The sequence below is a fragment of the Cydia strobilella genome, chromosome 4 (genome assembly GCF_947568885.1).
Source record: "Cydia strobilella chromosome 4, ilCydStro3.1, whole genome shotgun sequence".
NCBI lineage: Eukaryota > Metazoa > Arthropoda > Insecta > Lepidoptera > Tortricidae > Cydia > Cydia strobilella.
Genome location: NC_086044.1, coordinates 16,172,941 through 16,194,110, shown reverse-complemented (window position 1 = coordinate 16,194,110; position 21,170 = coordinate 16,172,941). Strand labels below are relative to the sequence as shown.

The 21,170-nt window shown below is 37.0% G+C and overlaps 2 protein-coding genes across 3 annotated transcripts; one reads left to right on the top strand and one right to left on the bottom strand.

Annotated features, from left to right (window-relative positions):
• Positions 1-2,719, bottom strand: LOC134740680 (transmembrane protein 231-like). 2 transcript variants are annotated; one of them, XM_063673232.1, is made up of 5 exons: positions 2,482-2,719; positions 2,249-2,400; positions 1,600-1,728; positions 1,054-1,282; positions 1-386 (listed from the first exon to the last, which is right to left on the bottom strand). In XM_063673232.1, exons 1-5 carry the CDS (start codon positions 2,618-2,620, stop codon positions 130-132), a joined length of 906 nt encoding a protein of 301 aa, XP_063529302.1. In that variant the 5' UTR covers positions 2,621-2,719; the 3' UTR covers positions 1-129. The 2 variants fall into 2 exon arrangements, with proteins under 2 accessions (XP_063529302.1, XP_063529303.1); XM_063673233.1 differs by lacking the exon at positions 1,600-1,728.
• Positions 2,720-9,689: 6,970 nt separating this feature from the next.
• Positions 9,690-15,624, top strand: LOC134740679 (hemocyte protein-glutamine gamma-glutamyltransferase-like). Its single transcript, XM_063673231.1, has 9 exons — positions 9,690-10,430; positions 10,554-11,437; positions 11,516-11,711; positions 11,888-12,076; positions 13,518-13,737; positions 14,101-14,365; positions 14,646-14,930; positions 15,094-15,219; positions 15,298-15,624. Exons 1-9 carry the CDS (start codon positions 9,794-9,796, stop codon positions 15,448-15,450), a joined length of 2,955 nt encoding a protein of 984 aa, XP_063529301.1. The 5' UTR covers positions 9,690-9,793; the 3' UTR covers positions 15,451-15,624.
• Positions 15,625-21,170: the final 5,546 nt, after the last annotated feature.

The window sequence follows — 21,170 nt, the reverse complement described above, 5'->3', positions numbered from 1 at the left end:
TATCATCTAACTATTCTAAATTAAAATATCAGCCTATTTAGAAAGTAGTCTGGGACTATTACTAACTTATTACTTTATCTTTGGTAAAACAGTTGTGGGAAATTATATGTAAACTAGACAACTTCATAGTTAAAGTTTCTTCCACGTAACTACTTCCCATGCCATCAGTAAGCGATTGCTGAAAACAAACTTTTTGATTCTATTGAAAATCCAGTAAAGTATTACTGCCATAGATAGATACTGTGGCCACGCCCATTTCAACTCCTGCAGAAGGCTTGGTGTATACAGTACTAGGTTCTCAGGTATTCTTAGTCGTATTTTGATATTCATTGTTCCGGTATGTCCATTCCGACTTCTAGAGTGTAATGTCTTAGTGTCAATAATAGCTGAAACATAAAGTAAAAGTAAACTAGTAGCTTTGGTTTTAACAAAGATAGATATAACTCCGTAGGATACAGTCTAAGGAAAAAACGTGCCTCAAAAATTACGAAAATTTGATTTTCGAAGAGATGGCGCCACTAGTTTTGGCCTACGCTCGTATAGAGGGCGTTGATGGTTTCGTTTGTTATTTATAATTTTAACGCATATCAGTGAAAGACATGGGTCAAATTCATATAAAAATAATTAATGCAAATAAAAAAATCATTTATCCATATTTAAATACATTTTAACATATTTTTATAAATCTTCATTTTTAGTTTTAAAGTATGTCGATAGATGGCAATCAATTTACAGTGGTTACAAAATTTACTATGACAGTACCGCTCTATCTTATTATATCCTCTTTGGTTTTAAAGTTATCTATGAAGTTATATTAGTATAAAATGAAAATGAATGAAAATGAAAATTTATTGATAACATTAGGTTACAAGTCAAACATTACATAAAATTTGAATATCATTGTGGTATATACTTATGCGTATATTACACTTATTTGTACTTTTTTTATGTGGTGATGGCATTCGACAGGACTTAAAGAAATACATAAAAGGATAAATAGTGGGTACTAAATTCTTCCTTATAAATCTTGTAAATACTGTAGATTTATATTACCTTCTCTGATAAAGTAATCTTCTAAAATAGCATCTACAACATCTTTATCTTTCCTTTCCAAGTATCTAAATAAAGATGTATTGTACATAGTGTCTATAGTATTGAGATGACATGGCAAGTGGGAGGCCTGATGTAATGTCAAGTCTCCATAGTAAATGAACGCAGTGGGTGGTAGAGAAAATTCCTTTGTTATTATCGCCAAACCCTGCATGTGAAGGGGGCATACAGTCTGTAAAGAATAAAGAGGGGTTAAGATATTATGCAGAATCCTATTATTATTTAATAGTCAATGCCAACTTGTCTGTATGGAAATCATAAATCATTAGAGGCTCAAGCAGTCGTGACTACAGTTACAACTTAATAAGCTTTGCTCTAGCACTGATGGTTTGAGCCTTAAGGCTCTGCTATGGGCACACTAACAACACTAGTGATGACTTTAGTTACTTGTATAGAAAATCTAGTCCAATAGAAGAGAGTAGGTTGTGGTGATGGCATTCAACAGGACTTAAAGAAACTCGCTAATTTTGTATAAAAAGTAGCCCTCACCTTTAATTGGAAGTCCAATCCTAAAACTAGAACTATTGAAGCTAATATCTTGACTGGGGGAATTTGAAGAAGAAATTTGAGTTCCAATACATCATTGTTTCCATCACCATTGTTATCATGCTCATCCACCTAAGAAAATTAGGCAAGTAAAGATTAGAAGTAGGTACTTAAGTAAGAAAATAAGTAAAGCAAACTAACAGCAGACTGGCAAAGTAAATGGGTGGTGGGAGAGTATTTCACATTTTACCATGGTATGATATAAATCTGACACTTTTTATGACTTAAGGGCCCTATCATACTAGCGATTTGCGAGCGAGATGAAAGCGAGGCGAGCGATATCGCTGCTAGCGCGTAATGATTTCGCCGATTTTTTCAATCCCAGTAGGTATGTCAGTACGCAGTGAAATCGTTGCGCACTCGCGGCGATATCGTTGATCCTCGCGGCAAACTCGTTGCGCACTCGTGGCGAACACGTTGCGCGCACGCGACAAACACGCTGCACGCTCGCCTCGCTTTCAACTCGCTAGCAAATCGCTAGGTAGTTACTTTTATTTATTTGGATCCATGCCTTCCCAATCATGTTGTTTCATAAATTCACCTGAACAGTTTACTCTTTCTATTCTAGTTATTGGAAAGTAGTCATATTTACCTGAAATTCTGCACAGTATTCATCATTGTCATAGTTGTCATTACCACACACTATTGGCTGACTAGGATCATCGGTCTCTGCCACTAAAAGGTAGTCGTATGTAAAATGTACCACCGGTTGTTCAAAGTAAGTCTGGGACTTTAACCAAAAACCTGCAAAAAAGTTAGGTTAGAGTTAGCGGATTCTCATACATCATACACAGATTACATGTTGTTTGTATTTATTGTTTTTACCTCGACCCCCGTATGCAAAAACGAATGGCAAGATAATAATAAGTCCGTTTGTCAGCAATGTGAAAAACGTTGCTTTCGACAGCAGGTAGCTCTTGTATTGAATTTCAACATTATAAGTAAATAACGTAAACAACTTCATTACGATAGTGGAGAATTAATTTAGGCTATATTCCTTGATGTATCGTCAGCATTCTATATCCGTAGTAATTGCTAAATCAATTCAATAAAGATTCAAGTATTGATTAGGAATAATACAACAGCATTGTTATGACATTCCGTCCGTCAACAAACATCAAATATTGCGTTGCTAAGCAACTAGTGTTGCAAGGGTAATTTTTTTAAAGCTACTGCAGACAACGGTGGAAGCTATAGCATCGAGCTTGATGATGATACGGATTGATAGACACGATTACGTGCCAGAGCGAGATATATACGGTCCGATTCGAACTTTAAGATACGTCAAATATTACGTCTAGATAAATAGATACGATATGGTTTAGTACCTATTATTACTGAGGTTCTACTACCGCGAAAATTGTATAGATAACGAACCGTTATTTGCGTATTCGAGCGTTGCATATTCATTGCTCCTACTCCACGCGTGGCAAGTCTCGACAAGCCTTTAGGGTCCTCCACTCATGCGCGAATCACGGCGCGAAGCCCGACCGCGTGTGGAGTCGATTTCGCAGATCTGCGACGTTCGCTCCACACTCGTTCGCGGCTTCGCGCACGTGTGTGGAGCGATCTTTAAAGCCATAACACACCATCGCACCGCAGCAAGGTCATTGTGCGACGCACCCATATGTAAGAGCGAGAAAGGGATATCGCTTTCTCGCTCTTACTTATGGGTGCGTCGCACAATGACCTTGCTGCGGTGCGATGGTGTGTTACGGCTTATAGGGTGGTGTTCCACCCAAATTCCACCTGTCCAATTGAAATAAACTTGATTTTGCTTAATGAGAGTGAGACGCAATGACATTGGTCCATAGATCTAGTATATTTTCTATAGATGCGGCCTACCGCGTGCGCCCGTAAGGGATAGACATAGATGACGTCATAAACGTGGCGAAACCATATTGGTAAAATTTACCCCAATATTTGATATCACGTTGGGGCGATTACCCTGGAGGCAAAGTTAGCTTGTTTGACGGTATACGGTATTAAAATTGTTGAATAAAATGTCGTTCTTTTTAGGCGTATGAACAATGAAATACCTCCTATAATTCGCGCAGGTGGTACAAATGAAACGTAAAATAAAATGTATTATGAGTTTTAATTTTAAGAAATCACAAATCACAATCACAATCACAAGAAATTAAAATAATATTTAAGCATATTATGCTTATTAGATATGAGGAGGATTACTGGCCTTTAAATAATATAAGTTTATTGTACATGTTTCGTATACGTTCCTTTTTGTCGCGCACCGTTTTAGTGTAATAATGCCGCCCAGTAGCCGCTAACCAAGTATTGCGTACAGACTCGTCTAGCGGAAAACTAGAAAACGTAAACATTATTCACACCAATTAAACCATAACCATATTAATGTACACCACATTTAATCTTCACAACATTTGTTTATTTTATTTTTTTGGAATTAGAAGTACGAAGAAACTTTAGAGGTCAAAATTACCCATAAAATTACGTTATTTTCATCTGGTATCCCTAATATGATGGTTATGCAGCTAAATTAAGAAGAAGTTTAATTAAAAATGGCTTACCTCAGATTCGTCTGAGTAGCTGACAGATTACCACAAACAACCTACGTAATTTGGGCGGATAATTTTACAAATAATGTTTTGTTAATTTGCGTAAATAACTGTGATATTTTTATTGAAATCGTTTGATTCTACATTGTTTTGAGTGTAACGTAATTTTACGATGTTATTCTCACATATTGCGTTAAGAGGAAGGTGTAAAATACCGTACTTACGTGTGAAAGGTTATGTTCTCATATTTTTGCTCAGAGCTGCTATTACAGCCGATTACAGAACAATGAGGGCTAACGCGTATGAAATCGCCGCTAGGGGCGCTAGTGTAGATGGTGGTCTTTTCCATAGTTCGAAATGTCAAATTTTACTAGTCACTTCAATGACTGACAGCTGTTCTTTAGTCTTTTGGACCACCATCAACAGAGGCGCCAACTGGTGAGCAAAAAAACGATAGCCCTCATTCACCATTATTTTATCAAAGTTCAAATATAGTTGGTCAAACCAAATTGGCAGTAAATAAGTACCAAAAAAACTATACTTATCCTTTTCTTTCGGGTTATGGATGGTATAGAAAGGATGCCAATCTCTTATGGCAGAATTGTTGCAAAAGTGACCGCTTTAAGCTTTAAATAATAGTTTCTAATCTCTCCGGTGGCGCTAGTTAACATGAACCATATAAGGCAACAAATAACCCGACCAAATTACGTAGGTTGTTTTTGGTAGTATTTCGGTGTATGGTGGCGCCGCCTAATTACTGTTTTTTGATGGACACTTTTCATACATACAGATTTCGCCCCTAATATAGTCTCCACGTTTCGGGTGCTACTACTAGTGTAAGACAAAGATAGTATGATTATCTCTGTCTATGTTTGACAGTCCTTTGACAAACTATAGCAAACCAGAGCCCCGGGAGCCCCGTACGCCCCGTATCTCACTCGCACATGTTGCCAATGTTAAAAAGATACCATTGTGGTAGTATTTATATAGTTTGTCAATGGACTGTCTTTATTTCAAACATAGACAGAGAGAATCATACTATCTTTGTCTTACACTAGTACTAGCACCCAAAAGACAAGGATGAGTATAATTTTCCTGGTTGTTACTGACTAACAAATTGGTTTGACCAACTATATAATTATATCAATATACTACTGAAATTTGAGTGCTATATTCCGATTACGGTTCTGATATATTTTAAGTAATTATAATGTTAATATTATTAACTGATTAAACTAAGCATGTGCACAACAAAAAAAAAATTAATTTTGGTATGGTAGAATTGTAGTAACTTTGAATAATAATTGGTATCCCCAATTGTCAAACTTATTAGGGTGACCATGATGTCGGCACGTTGTGAAACTTGTGAATCGGTATTTTGTTTACGTAGGTGTTCTTATTATTTATTTATAATGTAAAAGCAAAGATAGATATAACTCCGTAATAGATGGATACAGTCTAAGGAAAAAACGTGCCTCGAAAATCAAGAAAATTTGATTCTCGATCAGAGGGCGCTACTAGCTTTGGCCTACTGTCGTATAGATGGCGTTGATGCGTTCGTTTGTTATTTAACAATTTAAACGCATATCAGTGAAAGAACATGGGTCAAAATCATATAAAAATAATTATTGCAAATAAAAAAAATCATTTATCCATATTTAAATACATTTTAACGTGAAATAAAACTATGAAAACGGATTATATCGTCCCGCATAATCCGTATAATCCGTTTTCATAGTTTTATTTCATGAGTAACTATCGCGGTAACCGAAGACAATATTACATTTTAACGTATTTTAATTTATAAATCTTCATTTTTAGTTTTAAAGTATGTCGATAGATGGCAGTGAATTTACAGCAGTTACAAAATTTACTATGAGCAAAGATAGATATAACTCCGTAATAGATGGATACAGTCTAAGGAAAAATCGTGCCTCGAAAATTTGACTCTCGATCAGAGGGCGCCACTAGTTTTGGCCTACACTCGTATAGAGGGCGTTGACGATTTCATTTGTTATTTATAATTTTAGCGCATATCAGTGAAAGAACATGGGTCAAAATCATAAAAATAATTAATGCAAATAAAAAAAATCATTTATCCATATTTAAATACATTTTATCGTATTTTTATAAATATTTATTTTTAGTTTTAAAGTGTGTCGACAGATGGCAGTGAATTTACTGGGGTTACAAAATTTACTATGACAGTACCGCTCTAGTATAAGTTACTCTATGCTATGACAGTACCGCTCTATCTTATTATATCCTCTTTGATATAGGTATGTATTTAGAAAATGACACACTCTACTAATATATTCCATGTTACCCTAATATCCCATATACCCTAATTAGAACGAGATGCAGGGCTCTAGTTTGACTTCTCATGTGGACACACTTTTTGGTCAATGTACGGTCTACTATTACGAGTAATCAGCTTTGTCAGTACGACTCAGTAGAAAAAGACTGCAAACTGCAAATTTGAAAAATTTTGGCGAGAAGGATCTATCTCTATCTATACCCATCGATCTATACCGTTATTATAAATAAATACAGTGAAACCTCGGTAATCCGGTACTTTGATGGTCCGGTACACCCAGTAATCCGGTACTAAAACAGGTACTGATCACTATCTGTCCAAGTTTAGTATCTATATATACTATCTATATCTATACTACGCTTAATGTGCTGCTTTCTCTTTATAAATAGCTAAAAACCATATTATAACGGGCGAAACTTTTTTGAACATATATTTTAGAATAGTGTATTTTACGTCATACTTAAAACCGAGCCCACCGAGGGCTCCGTACTTCTTCGTATTTATTGTTATAGCGGCAACAGAAATACATTATCAGTGAAAATTCGAACTGTCTAGCTATCACGGTTCATGAGATGTATGTCTATGTGTCTGTCTGTGAATTTGCTCCGTGATCGTTTCGCAATTTGACATGGACTCATAAATCAAACTAAAAAGCTTTTAGGGTTTTACATAAATTATACGTATAAATCGTGAAAGAATAGTTCAAGTTCAAATATACTTTATTCATGTAGGCCTAGCAACAAGCACTTATGAATGGTGAATAATATGTACATATAATACGTATGTAATACATATTAAGGGTAATAACTACGGAACCCTATACTGAGCATGGCCCGACATGCTCTTGGTCAGTTTTTTTGCTTGAATTATGGGGCACGGCACCACTGTCATTCACCTGACCAATACGTACAAAAATCCTCAACCAAAGAGTTATTTATAGTGGAAGAGGTAGGTATTAAGGCTAAGAAAAAAAAACCGTGCTTTTTGGCCACTATTGTGGATGGCGCTTCAGAGTCCGTACTTACTGGGGTAATTTTAGTTGAAAAAAAAATTGACGTTTGACAATTCAATTGCCACAAAACATGTGTGGCGCTGTGTAGCGCCATCTAGTTCGGCTGTCAAACTCGGGGGCACGATTTTATATTTAGACTTTACATATCTTCTACAATCAATAACTGTTTGCCCGAACTGTAACTGCGGAGTGTGGTATTAGTAGTTATGATGGTTTTCAAAATTTAGTAGATATGGTTATTGTGTATCTTTTGTAATAGTGGCTATGGGACCCAACAGTACCTAGTTATATGCTCTCGCCTGGCCTAATATGCTCTAGTCAGTATTTTAATGAATGAAAAAGACAATGGCAACAAAAGACTGAAAAATAGCATTGTAGTAGTACGGTATAGTTTTAGTAGTGTCGCATCTGACACGGCATCAGTAACCAGTAACCACGCTTTGCCTGAGTTTTCTCCTATCTGGGGCCCGTTTCTCAAAAGCTTGTAACTTGTAATACAAGTGGAAGTTCCTTTCTAACAAAGGCTATCAAAAAGTGACATCCGCTTGTATTACAAGTTATAAGCTTTTGAGAAACGGGCCCTGGTCAGAAATGGGAAATTATTTTCATTAAGTTACCACTTGTATGTGGCCATATTACATAAAAATATATATAGGTAGGTACTACATGTAAACTATAGGTATTGGTAACGAATGTCTACTTGAATATTATAAAGATTCTGTTTTTTAATGCGGTACCTAGTACCTACTTTAAAATATCTCCCCTCCCGCTCACTTATTTTTCCCGTTATTGTATTGTTATCGATGTTATCATTTTCATCAGTAGGAACGGCACGAGTAAGTATTACCTAGATCCGTTGATAATGATACTTACTTAACAGAAATTCTTAATTAGTGATTCGACAACAAGAAAACACCGAGATAACAGATGAACTACTTACCTATTTGAATAGACTTAAGTTAATGTAGGTAATCAGATTTTCTTAAATTGGTTATTTAAAAGCAAAATTCATTTACCCTATTATTTACTTAAATGTACACTTAATAAGTAAGCATTAGGTACTTAAACAGGTAACTGTAAAAAAAATTTTGATGTGTTTGTGTTTTTCCATCGAGGAATTCCTTTGGCTACCTACCGGCTGCATCATCAGAACACCTCCATGTTAGCATATTATTGCATTATCACCGGAATTACGATAGTACTTCAAATTTCAACTGAATCAGATACCGGGAAGTGGTTCAAATTTTAGGTTCAAGATTTGAAGCACTATATATCTATACATACAAAGGTATATACGCAGTGAAGCTAAATAAAAGTGTGTAAAAACAGAAATACTTACCTATATACTCTTATGTTGAACATCTTCCTCCTCGTATACAGTGGAAAGAATGAATGGGCCCTGGAGGAAAAGTACCTCAAAACATTAAGTTAGCTCATTTTGCTTAAAGCAAACATTCTTTTATTTTTGAAAATAAACAAAACTGCATTCAAAGATTTTTTTTCAATTTTGCTTGTCTAAAAATATTCTAGAATACTAAATATTCGATTTTATGGATATTGTGTACGACAGATGAGTGTAAGGCCTAATGTTTCCTGGAGAAATGTTACCATCGAATTTCAAAAAATCTTTGAATGCAGCTTTGTTTCTTTTTAAAAATAAAATAATGTTTCCTTTGAGAAAAATGAGCTAACTTAAGGTTTTAAGGCACTTTCCCTCCAGGGCCCATTCATTCTTTCCACACTGTATGTATTGGTACCTAGTAAGTACGTATAATATATATTATGGGGAATAAGATTTTATATTAAAGCCCTTTTTTATTGGAAAAATAAAAAAATATTTCCTTTTGGCAATACAATAGTATCTCAACGAGTTATGCTAAAATGCTAAGGTAGTTCCCCTGATGGGCCCAATTAATTCTTCCACATACTCGTAGATAAAGTAGGTAGTCGCTTTTGTATATCTGGACAATGACACGCAGGTATTATTACAAGTGTAGGTACTGACGCATTTCACGCAGCTAGTCCTGTGAAGTTCTAGTTTCTCTACAAGTCAGCGCACACTAACAAAAGGACTTTAGAAACCGGCGACCCCGGCGCCTCCGTTGACAACTGACACCTAGCCGGTGAATGATCCCTCTATTAAACTTTCGTATATAAAGGGCTAGCGAACACCTAACCGCAACATTCGCTCTGGTGTCAGCCAAGAGCGCTGTGGAAGTCTCTGAGGACAACTTTCATATAGCTCCTCAGTGAATAAACGACGTCTCCGCCAAGATGTCCATGGTCCGACGTTCTAGTATGGACAGGATGTCCTCCAGCATGACATCCAGCATGACTGGAATGGGACTTGGCGGGATAACGGGCCTCACTTCAGGGATGAGTACATTGAGCTGTATGAAGGAGCAGCAAATGACGATTGGCGGGATGCCGTCCAACTACGTGCCGGGATTATCGTCCTATTACAATATCTCAAGCTTCTGTCAGCGCCCCGGGCAGACCCGGCGATTGCCCATGCAGCGGGCTGGACCGACGGCGCAGCATCGCCCCGGGCGCTCCCACAGCACCGGCTCCCTGCATCGCATGAAACATTCGATGAGGAACAGCCCAAACACGCAATACACCCATAACCTTATTTGCAAGATGGCAGATCAGAACGAACGCCGTCGTCGCCAAGACACTTTGGACGTCATTCCTCAAAGTTATTACTCGCAGCAGCCCTTGAAAGTAGAGCTGACCGAGTTCTATTCAAGAGATAATTCGAAAGATCATCATACCGATCAGTATGATCTGGTCAATGATAATATTTTGCCGAACCCAGTATACCGAAGAGGACAAAACTTCTTCTTCGCGGTTCGTTTTGACAGAACCTATGACAAGCAGCAGGATATGATCCGCATCGTTTTTTGCTTTGGTAAGAATTAATTTAACTCTCATCTCTCATCCTTATTTCAATTTTTTTTAATGTGATCATAATAAGGTATTTTGGTTTTGTATAAAATCATTTTTATTAAGAACAATATTGTTTTTGTTTTAGGTCCAAAACCGAGTGTTACCAAGGGAACGCGGGTTGTTCTACCTGTAAACTGGAGCTCTCAGCAAGGTGTATTCCAACACTCACGTGACATAATGGGCATGGGTATGGGAATGCCCCGAATGCCAGATAGCAGCAGCAACATGGCTACCGCTGGATCTGTAGGCCCTGTAGGGCAGATGAACACGATGGGTAATATGAGCTCTATGGGACCTATGGGTCCTATATGTGGAATGAGGGAAACTACGACCCACGGCAGTTCGTTCAGTAATGAACCTTTGCCGCTCCAACAAAGTCCTCTGAGCCCGCACGGGTCAATGGACCGACCTATAAATCCTATGATCGATCGCTACGGAGGACCGACACAGCATTCGTCCTCATTCGGCCGCAGTTATGGCTCACGACTCGGTTCTCATCATGGGTCCCGTCACGGTTCTATGCAGAACCTAGCTTCTCTCGCCCATGAAATGGACAGATGGGATATTAGCATTCAACGTCAAGACGGAAACACCATAACATTCCAAGTGCATGTACCGGCCACCGTGCCTGTGGGTGCATGGAACTGTTGGGTTCAGACCAATCGCGTCGGCCAGCGCGACAACCGCCACGATTACAAGTGCGATGAAGATATTTATATGCTCTTCAATCCCTGGTGCAGGGAGGATACTGTTTATATGGATAATGAATCTTCTAGAAAGGAGTACGTGCTCAATGAACAAGGAAAGATTTGGTGCGGTACCTGGCGCCAGCCTAAGGGTCGCAAATGGATTTACGGCCAGTTTGATGACTGCGTATTGCCGGCTTGTATGTACTTGCTGGAACGTAGTGGTCTTGAGCACTCAGAACGTGGAAACCCTGTCCGAGTGTGTCGAGCTATTTCTGCAATGGTATTACATATTTTTTATATAAATAAATAGTATTCTTCTAAAAACGACCTTTATCTAAATATTTTTTTAATCTGTCAGATAAATTCGAATCATGATGACGATGGACTGATGGTGGGTCGCTACGACGGTGAATACAAAGATGGTGTTACTCCTCATGCGTGGACCGGTTCCGTGGCTATTCTCGAGCGCTACCTCACCGATGGTGGCCGACCTGTTGAATACGGCCAGTGCTGGGTGTTCTCGGGTCTTGTCGTTACAATCTGCCGAGCTCTAGGTAATTTATAATATACTATACCTACCTAATATTTAGTGAATAAATTGTTTATGTACCTTATTTGACATGTAAAATATTATGTTTTATGAATAAAAATATGAATATAAATATTTCATAAGCACATATATCTGCTTTTAATCTCTAATATGAATTAATGCAACACTTACTTTTTGCAGGTATTCCTTGCCGTTCGGTTACGAACTACGTGTCGGCTCACGACACTAATCGAACATTCACCGTCGACAAGTACTTTGACCACGAAGGAAACGAGGTGCCCAACGGGCCCGATGAGGACTGCTTTGATTCCTGCTGGAATTTCCACGTCTGGAACGATGTTTGGATGCAAAGACCCGACTTGCCGCAAGGTGCTTATTATTCTTTTATTTTTAACCGACTTCAAGTTTTCAATTCGATTGTTTTTTATTTTTTTTTATTTTTAATGTTTGTTACTCCATAACTCCTTCATATCTGGACCGATTATAAAAATTCTTTTTCGATTGTAAGTATATACATACAGATTGGTCCCGTTTTTGTCAATACGCAGTTCTGATGATGGGATCCATGAGGAATCGAGGGAAATCCTCAAATGTTAAAGGCATACATATAGTGATTTTAGTATTTTCATCAACAAATCAAGCACTTACATTGCTTGCATTGCATTTAAAAAGTGATATTTGATGAAGTGGAACTGCTGATGATGATCAGAACGGAACTCTTCAATGACGCATAGTTCACGTTTGGCGATTTGTCCTCTTCGTTATGTTTGTTAAGCAAGTTAGGTTTTCAAGAAACATTTTTGTCAAGCTCGAGTTCTGATGATGGGATCCATGAGGAATCGAGGGAACTCCTCAAATGTGAAAGGCATACATATAGTGATTTTTGTATTTTTATCAACAAATCCAGCATTTCCATTTTAAAAAGTGACATTTGATGAAGTGGAACTGCTGATGATGATCAGAATGGAACTCATTAATGACGCATAGTTTACGTTTGGCGATTTGTCCTCTTCTTTATGTTTGTTAAGCAACTTAAGTTTTTAAGACATATTTTTGTCAAGCTCGAGTTCTGATGATGAGACCCATGAGGAACCGAGGGAACTCCTCAAATGTGAAAGGCATACATATTGTGATTTTTGTATTTTCATCAACAAATCCAGCATTTACATTTAAAAAAGTGACATTTGATGAAGTGGAACTGCTGATGATGATCAGAATGGAACTCTTCAATGACACATAGTTCACGTTTGGCGATTTGTTCCCTTCCTTATGGACCCAGACCCAAACTTGGACCCGGACTCGGACCCGGATCCGGATCTGGACATGGACCCCAACTCGGATCCAGACCCGGACCGAACTCTGACCCAAACTTGGACCCGGACACGGACCCGGAAATGCTACTAGAAAAGTGGGTTAGGTTAGGTTAGAACTGCGACCCTTACAAAAACGAAATGCTACTAGAAAAGTGGGTGGTTAAACCTCCTTTTCTACATTATTAGGCAATATTATAATAATTAGGCAATTAGGCAAAATTAGGCAAAAGATGGATTAGGATAATTAGGCAAAAGATGCTGTCTTTTTCATTTCATTGTCTGGAATCTAAGAGTGCACTATCAACAATAAGTAAACTTTCAGCGGCATCCCCCATTGAAGTCGGTTTTTTTTTCTTAAAAATTATTTTATTCATGCCAAGTGGTTAAACCCTTAGTCTTAATTTAAGCCTTGTTTTGAAGTGGATAAATACAGACCATATCTGTGAATGCCTTTGGTCTCTGTCTATCAGCATTACAAAAGTGTTTTTACTATTCAGGTTACAGTGGTTGGCAGATTATCGATGCTACACCTCAGGAGGAAGCTGAATCAGTCTATCAATGTGGTCCAGCCAGTGTCGAGGCCGTCCGCCGCGGAGAGGTCGGCTTCCAGTACGACACGCCGTGCATGTACAACCAGATCAACGCCGAACTGTGCCACTTTCAGGAGGAAGAGAATTCTGAGTGGGGATTCATTAGGATGGCGTCGAATAATTATCAGTGAGCTCAGATACGCTTTTTTGTTTCAAAAAGTTACATATTGTACTAAAAGTATCGCTTTAAGTGATCAATCTAATTTCGAATAGGTACCTAACTTATTCTAATTCCTTTAATAATCTTTGCGCGGTAACCGTCGCATTTATTTCTTTGAGGCAATTTTATCATGGCTGGTTTGAGAAATGAGCCCGAACTTTTCTCAAACCAGCTCTGACATGTCTGACCAAACTTACAACTTATAATATGTGTGTAAACTGTGATCTCAAACAAAAACAGGAAAACGCGTCAAATGAGTACAATAGACACAGGGATAGTAACAATAGGTAAATAAGCAACATCCTGTAAAAAGGGTATTCACTCTCTCAGAGTTGGCCGCAAGATCCTCACCAAGAATCCAAACCGCGACGATGACGAGGGCGAGAGCGACATGCTGGAGATCACGCACGAGTACAAGACGATGGACAGCTCGTCGGCCGAGCGGCTCGCGGTTATCGCCTCCAGCCGCGGCTACCAGCGGCTGCAGCAGTATTACGAGTACCCCGACCGCAATTACGAGGACGTCTACTTCGACCTTATGGACATTGATATCGTGCCGTATGGTCAGCCGTTTGATTGTACTATGAATATCCAGGTTAGTTGGTTAAATTTATTAACAGGTAGGTAACAGGAGGAAACAAAGTTACATTTTTTTTATTAAATTGGTAATACAGATTACAAAGATAGTTTGTGTTGTTCGTGTAGACAGAAGTTTTCAAAAGTAGATGTTGATTGCGATCTTGATAATTTTTTTATTATGTTAGTGTCATGGTTAGGCTGAGAGGCGTGAGCCTCCGAAACACTTATAATTAAATGTTTTGGTGGGGTGTCCTTTATGCACATCATAAATTAAAAGTGATCATAACTTTTGTCAGAATAAATCGCACGAAGATCGCACCATATGGTGCGTGCTGACGGCTTCCTCTTGCTACTACACGGGCGCGGTCGCGTCGCGTCTCCGGCGGGCGCAGGGCGAGTTCGTCGTGCGCGCCGGCCAGCGTGAGGTCCTCAAGCTGCACGTCACACCGCAGGAGTATATGGACAAACTGGTAGACCACTCGATGGTCAAGGTCCACGCTATGGCCTACGTGAAGCAGACGCGCCAGGCGTGGTCCGACGAAGATGACTTCCCGCTTCATAAGCCGAGAATGCAAGTGCAGGTAACATTCGTTATAGTTTATTTAGAACCCTTTTTCATAAAATTTGATAAACCAGTACAATTTTTGAGCCTACATATTTGATGCGTTCTTAAAAATTAATTCTTGCAGCATCATCAATTGTATATACACGATCTCGTAACTTACTCTTATAAAATTGTTGCAGGTGAGGAGCCAGCCTTGTATAAGCCAGGAATGCGCCGTGACATTCAGCTTCCAGAACCCACTGAATGTGCACTTGACCGACTGCTATTTCACCTTCGAAGGGCCTGGAGTGCAGCGACCGAGACAGGTAGTTCTACTTAATGGTAGTGAATTTAATAAATTGGGAGGCATCTAGAGGGTATGCTTACGGTTGGTATGTTTCCAGATCCGTTTCCGTGACGTGAAGCCCGGCGAGTTCGTGAATTACCAGGACAAGTTCGTGCCGCGGCGACTCGGTGAGCGGCGCATCGTGGTGACGTTCTCGTCGCGGCAGATGGACGAGATCTTCGGCTGCACCACCGTGAATGTGCGAGGCTAGCACGGCCCCGGGCCCCACGCGGCCTCCCCGCGCCGCTCCCCGGGGCCGTCTTTGCCTCTAGCATCACAAATGGAACGTTTCTACGTCTACGTGGCGCCCGAACAACAGGTCATTGTTCAAGAGGAACAAGTCGTTGTTTTAAAGACTCTTTAAACGTTTTTTAAGTTATGGGGCTAACAACCCGTCGAGTGCCTCCTCGATAAATTTTACGACGATCATGGACTCGCCAACGGACATATTCTTTAAGTATGGGTTATTTTTCACGCGCACATTTTAAATGAAAAACCTAAAAATAATGTTTATATTTTCACAATTTTCACGGAGTGATTTATTATGAATAATCAATGCCAATAATAATAATTTAATATTATAGTCATACTTGTTATGGCCATTTTTTGCCCGGATGCTGCACTTCATGATAAAAGCAAGCCGCTTTGCACAGTGCTAGTAGGGACCAAACTGAGTGATTTGACCCGCAGCAGCGCAAGTTTCACCCCTTAGGAACAGAGATGGCGCCACTTCTTTAAAAAATATTTCAAAAAATTCTACAAGCTAAACCAATGAACCGATTTAAATGTTTAATATCTCAAATGAAAGCTCATTATATACATTACTTTTAAAAAAATACTCAAAAAATATATACTGATTATTTTCGACAAAAAACGGCATCTTAAGTTTTTTTTTTACTCGATTGATAGTTTTTAGTTGGTTTCTCAAAAAAAATGTATGGAACATGAATAGCTTAATACATGTATATATTACTGAATAAATAACAAGTATTATAAAAAGAACCCGACACCGATACCTCTCATACTTCACGAAATATAAAAGTTTTAATGTGAGTGTAAATTTCTTCAAAATATATTTCCAAAAATTCTACAAGTTTAACTATTTGACTGATTTCAATGTTTAATATCTCAAATAAAAGCTCATTATATACATTACTTATAGAAAAACACTCATAAAACATATACTGAACCCTTTTGGCAAAAAACGGCATCTTAAGTTTTTTTTTTTACTCGATTGATAGTTTTTACTTGATTTCTTAAAAAAATTATTATGGAACATGAATAGTTTAATAAATATATATATAGTACTGAGTATATAAAAGTATTACAAAAAAACCCGACACCGATACCTTTCATTCTTCACGAAATATTTAAGTTCAATTATGCACGTTCTTACAAATAAATCCTTTAAAAGAAATCTTCAATCGCAGTAAGTGCACTGATTTTAATATGAAATGTTTCATATGAAAAGAAATCACCCAATTTATTTTAATAAATAAAAAAATATAAATAAAAACTGAATAAAGTTTTTTCCTGGTGGTGAATTACAAAAAAATATAACAAATCTAAAATTAGGAATTATTTTTATTTAAAGTGACTACATTTGTAAACAAAAAACTTAAATGTCCTCTTTGGGTTCATATTTCATATTTATTTATTGCAACCATGGTTTTATAGGTATAACAAATTCTTGGTAGTTCCACATGGACCCCGTGGGGGCATAGCAATATTACATGCATACTTAGGATCTAATCTTAAATCTATGTGTATAATATAAAAGTAGGTCAATTTAGTAGTAAAGTTTCTATACATATAAGCCGAATTGAATCAGATAATTGTCAGTGTATTAAATACAAAAATAAACGGGCAACTAATTATTATTAGGTGATGTCAAATTATATGGTTCACCGGTAGATGTAAAACTGAAAAAGAAAAGTCGTTTTGTTAAGTACTCGTACCATTCCAATACTACAAAATCACTGATCATACATGAACTGGTTGCTGTAGATTACTGTTGAATTATTTTTGTGCCTAGTTGATAACCATTAAACCTATAATTTTGTGCCAGACCTATAATGGAAACCCACCTACATCAGCTGCTCTTTATAAACATGCACTTCGAGCGGCTTACCAAGCGGGCCATATTTGGGGAAACGCTATGAAACCAGAAGTTTCCATACCATATCCATCTTCTTGGGGATGGACTGAGGAAAAAGAGAGTTGGACTCCGGAATGGTCGGCAGTTTCAGCGATTTGGTTTCAATTAAGCCTCTTGGACCATTGTGGCTGCAAATCTGGCTGCGAAACTATGCGTTGTGAGTGTCGTCGCGTCAGCTTAGCATGCACAGCCCAGTGTAAATCATGCAAAGGTGCCTGTACAAATCAAAAGTAAGTTAATGTAATGTTCAATCCAGAGTTATTTTGCATGCTGACCACTGATTATAGGTCTGGCACAAAATTATAGGTTTAATGGTAATCAACTAGGCACAAAAATAATTCAACAGTAAATCTTCAGGCACAAAAATTATCCAACAGTAATCTACAGCAACCAGTTCATGTATGATCGGTGATTTTGTAGTATTGAAATGGTACGAGTACTTCTCAAAACGACTTTTTTTTTCAGTTCTACATCTACCAGTGAACCCGAAGAGGACATTTAAGTTTTTTGTTTACAAATGTAGTCACTTTAAATAAAAATAATTCCTAATTTTAGATTTGTTATATTTTTTTGTAATTCAGCACCAGGAAAAAACTTTATTCAGTATTATTTATTAATTTTTTATTTATTAAAATAAATTGGGTGATTTCTTTTCATCTGACACATTTCATATTAAAATCAGTGCACTTACTGCAATTGAAGATTTCTTTTAAAGAATTTATTTGTAAGAACGTGCATAATTGAACTTAAATATTTCGTGAAGAATGAAAGGTATCGGTGTCGGGTTTATTTGTAATACTTTTATATACTCAGTACTATATATATATTTATTAAACTATTCATGTTCCATAATATTTTTTTATGAAATCAAGTAAAAACTATCAATCGAGTAAGAAAAAAAACTTAAGATGCCGTTTTTTGCCAAAAGTATTCAGTATATGTTTTTTGAATATTTTTTTATAAGTAGTATATATAATGAGCTTTTATTTGAGATATTAAACATTAAAATCGGTCGAATAGTTTAGCTTGTAGAATTATTTGGAATATATCTTGAAGAAATTTACACTCACATTCAAACTTTCATATTTCGAGAAGTATGAGAGATATCGGTGTCGGGTTTTTTCTATAATACTTGTTATTTATTCAGTAATATATACATGCATTAAACTATTCATATTCCATACATTTTTTTTGAGAAATCAAGTAAAAACTATCAATCGAGTAAAAAAACAAACTTTAAATTCCCGTTTTTATCAAAAGTATTGAGTATATATTTTTTGAGTATTTTTTTAAAAGTAATGTATATAATGCGCTTTCATTTGAGATATTAAACATTTAAATCGGTTCATTGGTTTAGCTTGTAGAATTTTTTGAAATATTTTTTAAAGAAGTGGCGCCATCTCTGTTCCTAAGGGGTGAAACTGCCGCTGCTGCGGGTCAAATCGCTCAGTTTGGTCCCTACTATCACTGTGCAAAGCGGCTTGCTTTTATCATGAAGTGCAGCATTTTGTTCATAACAAGTATGACTATTACGTGTTTAATAAGGAGACCGATGCTTCAAAGTGCCATAAAATCTTTGCTATGTCAAATATTATTTCTTTATAAAAGGAATATTATAGATTTAAGATCTTATTTTAAGATGAATATAAATAAGATTATTATTATATGTTTATCTACCAACTATTAATAATATTTTAAAAATACCAAAAAAAGTTGTGTTTGTGTGTTTTTGGGATCTCAAAAATAAAAAAGCATGCACTGGAACAATTATTTATTTATTTTATTATATTACCACTATTTTGATAAATTAAATACCTACGTGACCTAGCTAATGCCCTAGTCTATATATAAGTATCACTGCCATCGATTTGAAGCTTGATTTCAGAATGATTTCACTGGTCAGGTACATGTATCTAACAACAAACAGGGTGTATGTCTGTATGTACACTATGTACCTATAGTACTTACTAACTGTAAAGTGTAAACTTTAACGAGTCTCGAAATAGCCTACGAACGTGCTTTGGCTTCAGTTACCTAACTGAACAATTGTTTTACGTATACGCTACATACCAATACATGTGTTTAGGAATTTCAGCTAGGTGCATTTTTAGATATTTATTATTTATTTAGTTATTATTATTTATTTTGATACACTAGCAGCTCTTGGAGCTGATGCGTGTATATCGAAGCACTTGTATTTTATTTTGCACTTTTTAAAGTTACGAAATGTGTATCCACTCTATTTTTGAAAGTGTTCACCGACGGTACATTAACAACAGTTTCTGGTAGAGAGTTCCACACATTACGACACGATTCGGCAAGAAGTGTTTCCTAGGGTTGCTAGCACACGGAGGTCTGACAAGTTTTTTAAAGTGTCCTTTCAACCTTACATTCTGGCTTGATATGTATAGGGCTTTAATAATTGAAACATTGTAGTGTCCAGACAAGATCTACATATAGCAATATTATCTACCTATTACTAGCATAGATCAATGGTGAGTGAAAGTTTTAGTCCTCAGTTTTTTTAGGTGGGTAAGTAATATGCATGCTGATAACCTTGACTAACGTAATAAGCTGACGACTAAGGTATGCCAGATACTTATGTTCAGATTAATGCTTTGTCAGTTTCCTGGATACCAACCCTAAATAGAATTAGGAGCAAAGATAATAATTAAGCGTTATTTATCTCATTAACATTATAGTAATTGGTACTCGTATTTAACTATAAATCCCATATACTACATACATAAATATATACTAAAGTGCCAATCCACAATAATTGGGATGTCTCATAATTCTTTAAAATTGACTTTACCTAGGAAAATGCCAATAAAACCTTCGTCTGCGCGCTTTGATGACAAATATTATTAGGTAGGTAGGTTGCGTAGGTATTACGTAGTAGTAGTTCGCGGCCACGGTATGATGTCATCGTATCGTAGTAAATTAGACAAATCCTCCGTTAGATGTATGCGCGCCAAAGCACAGTACCTAGGTAATTAAGTTGTAAACAATAATAGGTATATAACAGGTAGAAAACCTGTCATGACCTCATGACTGACTTTCTATCTGTAGGTAATAGGATAAAAGAAACTATTGTAGGGAAAATAAACAGTTAGAGATACTTAAATATATTAAAACCTAAATTAAAAGATAATACCAAAAATAAAACTTATACATAGTTAAATAAAATTAGCTTAAAAATACTTATATAGAAGGACCTTCCTCTTACGGTTTCTCTTGCCCCGAGCTTAAACTATGTTTCTCTTATCCCACCTGACCTTGTTTATATGGTATTATTATATTATATTTTACATTTTTGTGACTTATTGCTTGTAGATATGTAAGTAAAATAGCCAAACACATTTCAGAAAAAAACCGGCCAAGTGCGAGTCGGACTCGCGCACGGAGGGTTCCGTACTTTTTAGTATTTGTTGTTATAGCGCCAACAGAAATACATCATCTGTCAAAATTTCAACTGTCTAGTTATCACGGTTCATGAGATACAGCCTGGTGACAGACAGACAGACGGACAGCGGAGTCTTAGTAATAGGGTCCTGTTTTTACCCTTTGGGTGCGGAACCCTAATAGGGTGGAGAAAACTCTTCTATGGAAAAAACAATACAAATTAACGCCCCAGGGACATATATCACCCAAAAGTGATATTGATAATTAGACAACTATTATATATCTGAAAGGAGCGAGTGTGCACAAAGCTTTTAGCACTAGCAGGGGCCTATTAGATGAAGGTTTATTAGGTAGGTATCTACTTGAAA

Excerpts from the sequence above, each read along its gene's own strand:
- LOC134740680 (XM_063673232.1), bottom strand. The coding sequence starts at position 2,620 with ATGAAGTTGTTTACGTTATTTACTTATAATGTTGAAATTCAATACAAG. Across the intron at positions 1,283-1,599 it reads GATTGGACTTCCAATTAAAG|ACTGTATGCCCCCTTCACAT; the intron begins GTGAGGGCTACT and ends TATTCTTTACAG. Across the intron at positions 387-1,053 it reads AGATTACTTTATCAGAGAAG|CTATTATTGACACTAAGACA; the intron begins GTAATATAAATC and ends TTTATGTTTCAG.
- LOC134740679 (XM_063673231.1), top strand. The coding sequence starts at position 9,794 with ATGTCCATGGTCCGACGTTCTAGTATGGACAGGATGTCCTCCAGCATG. Across the intron at positions 11,712-11,887 it reads TACAATCTGCCGAGCTCTAG|GTATTCCTTGCCGTTCGGTT; the intron begins GTAATTTATAAT and ends TACTTTTTGCAG. Across the intron at positions 14,931-15,093 it reads AGCCGAGAATGCAAGTGCAG|GTGAGGAGCCAGCCTTGTAT; the intron begins GTAACATTCGTT and ends AAATTGTTGCAG.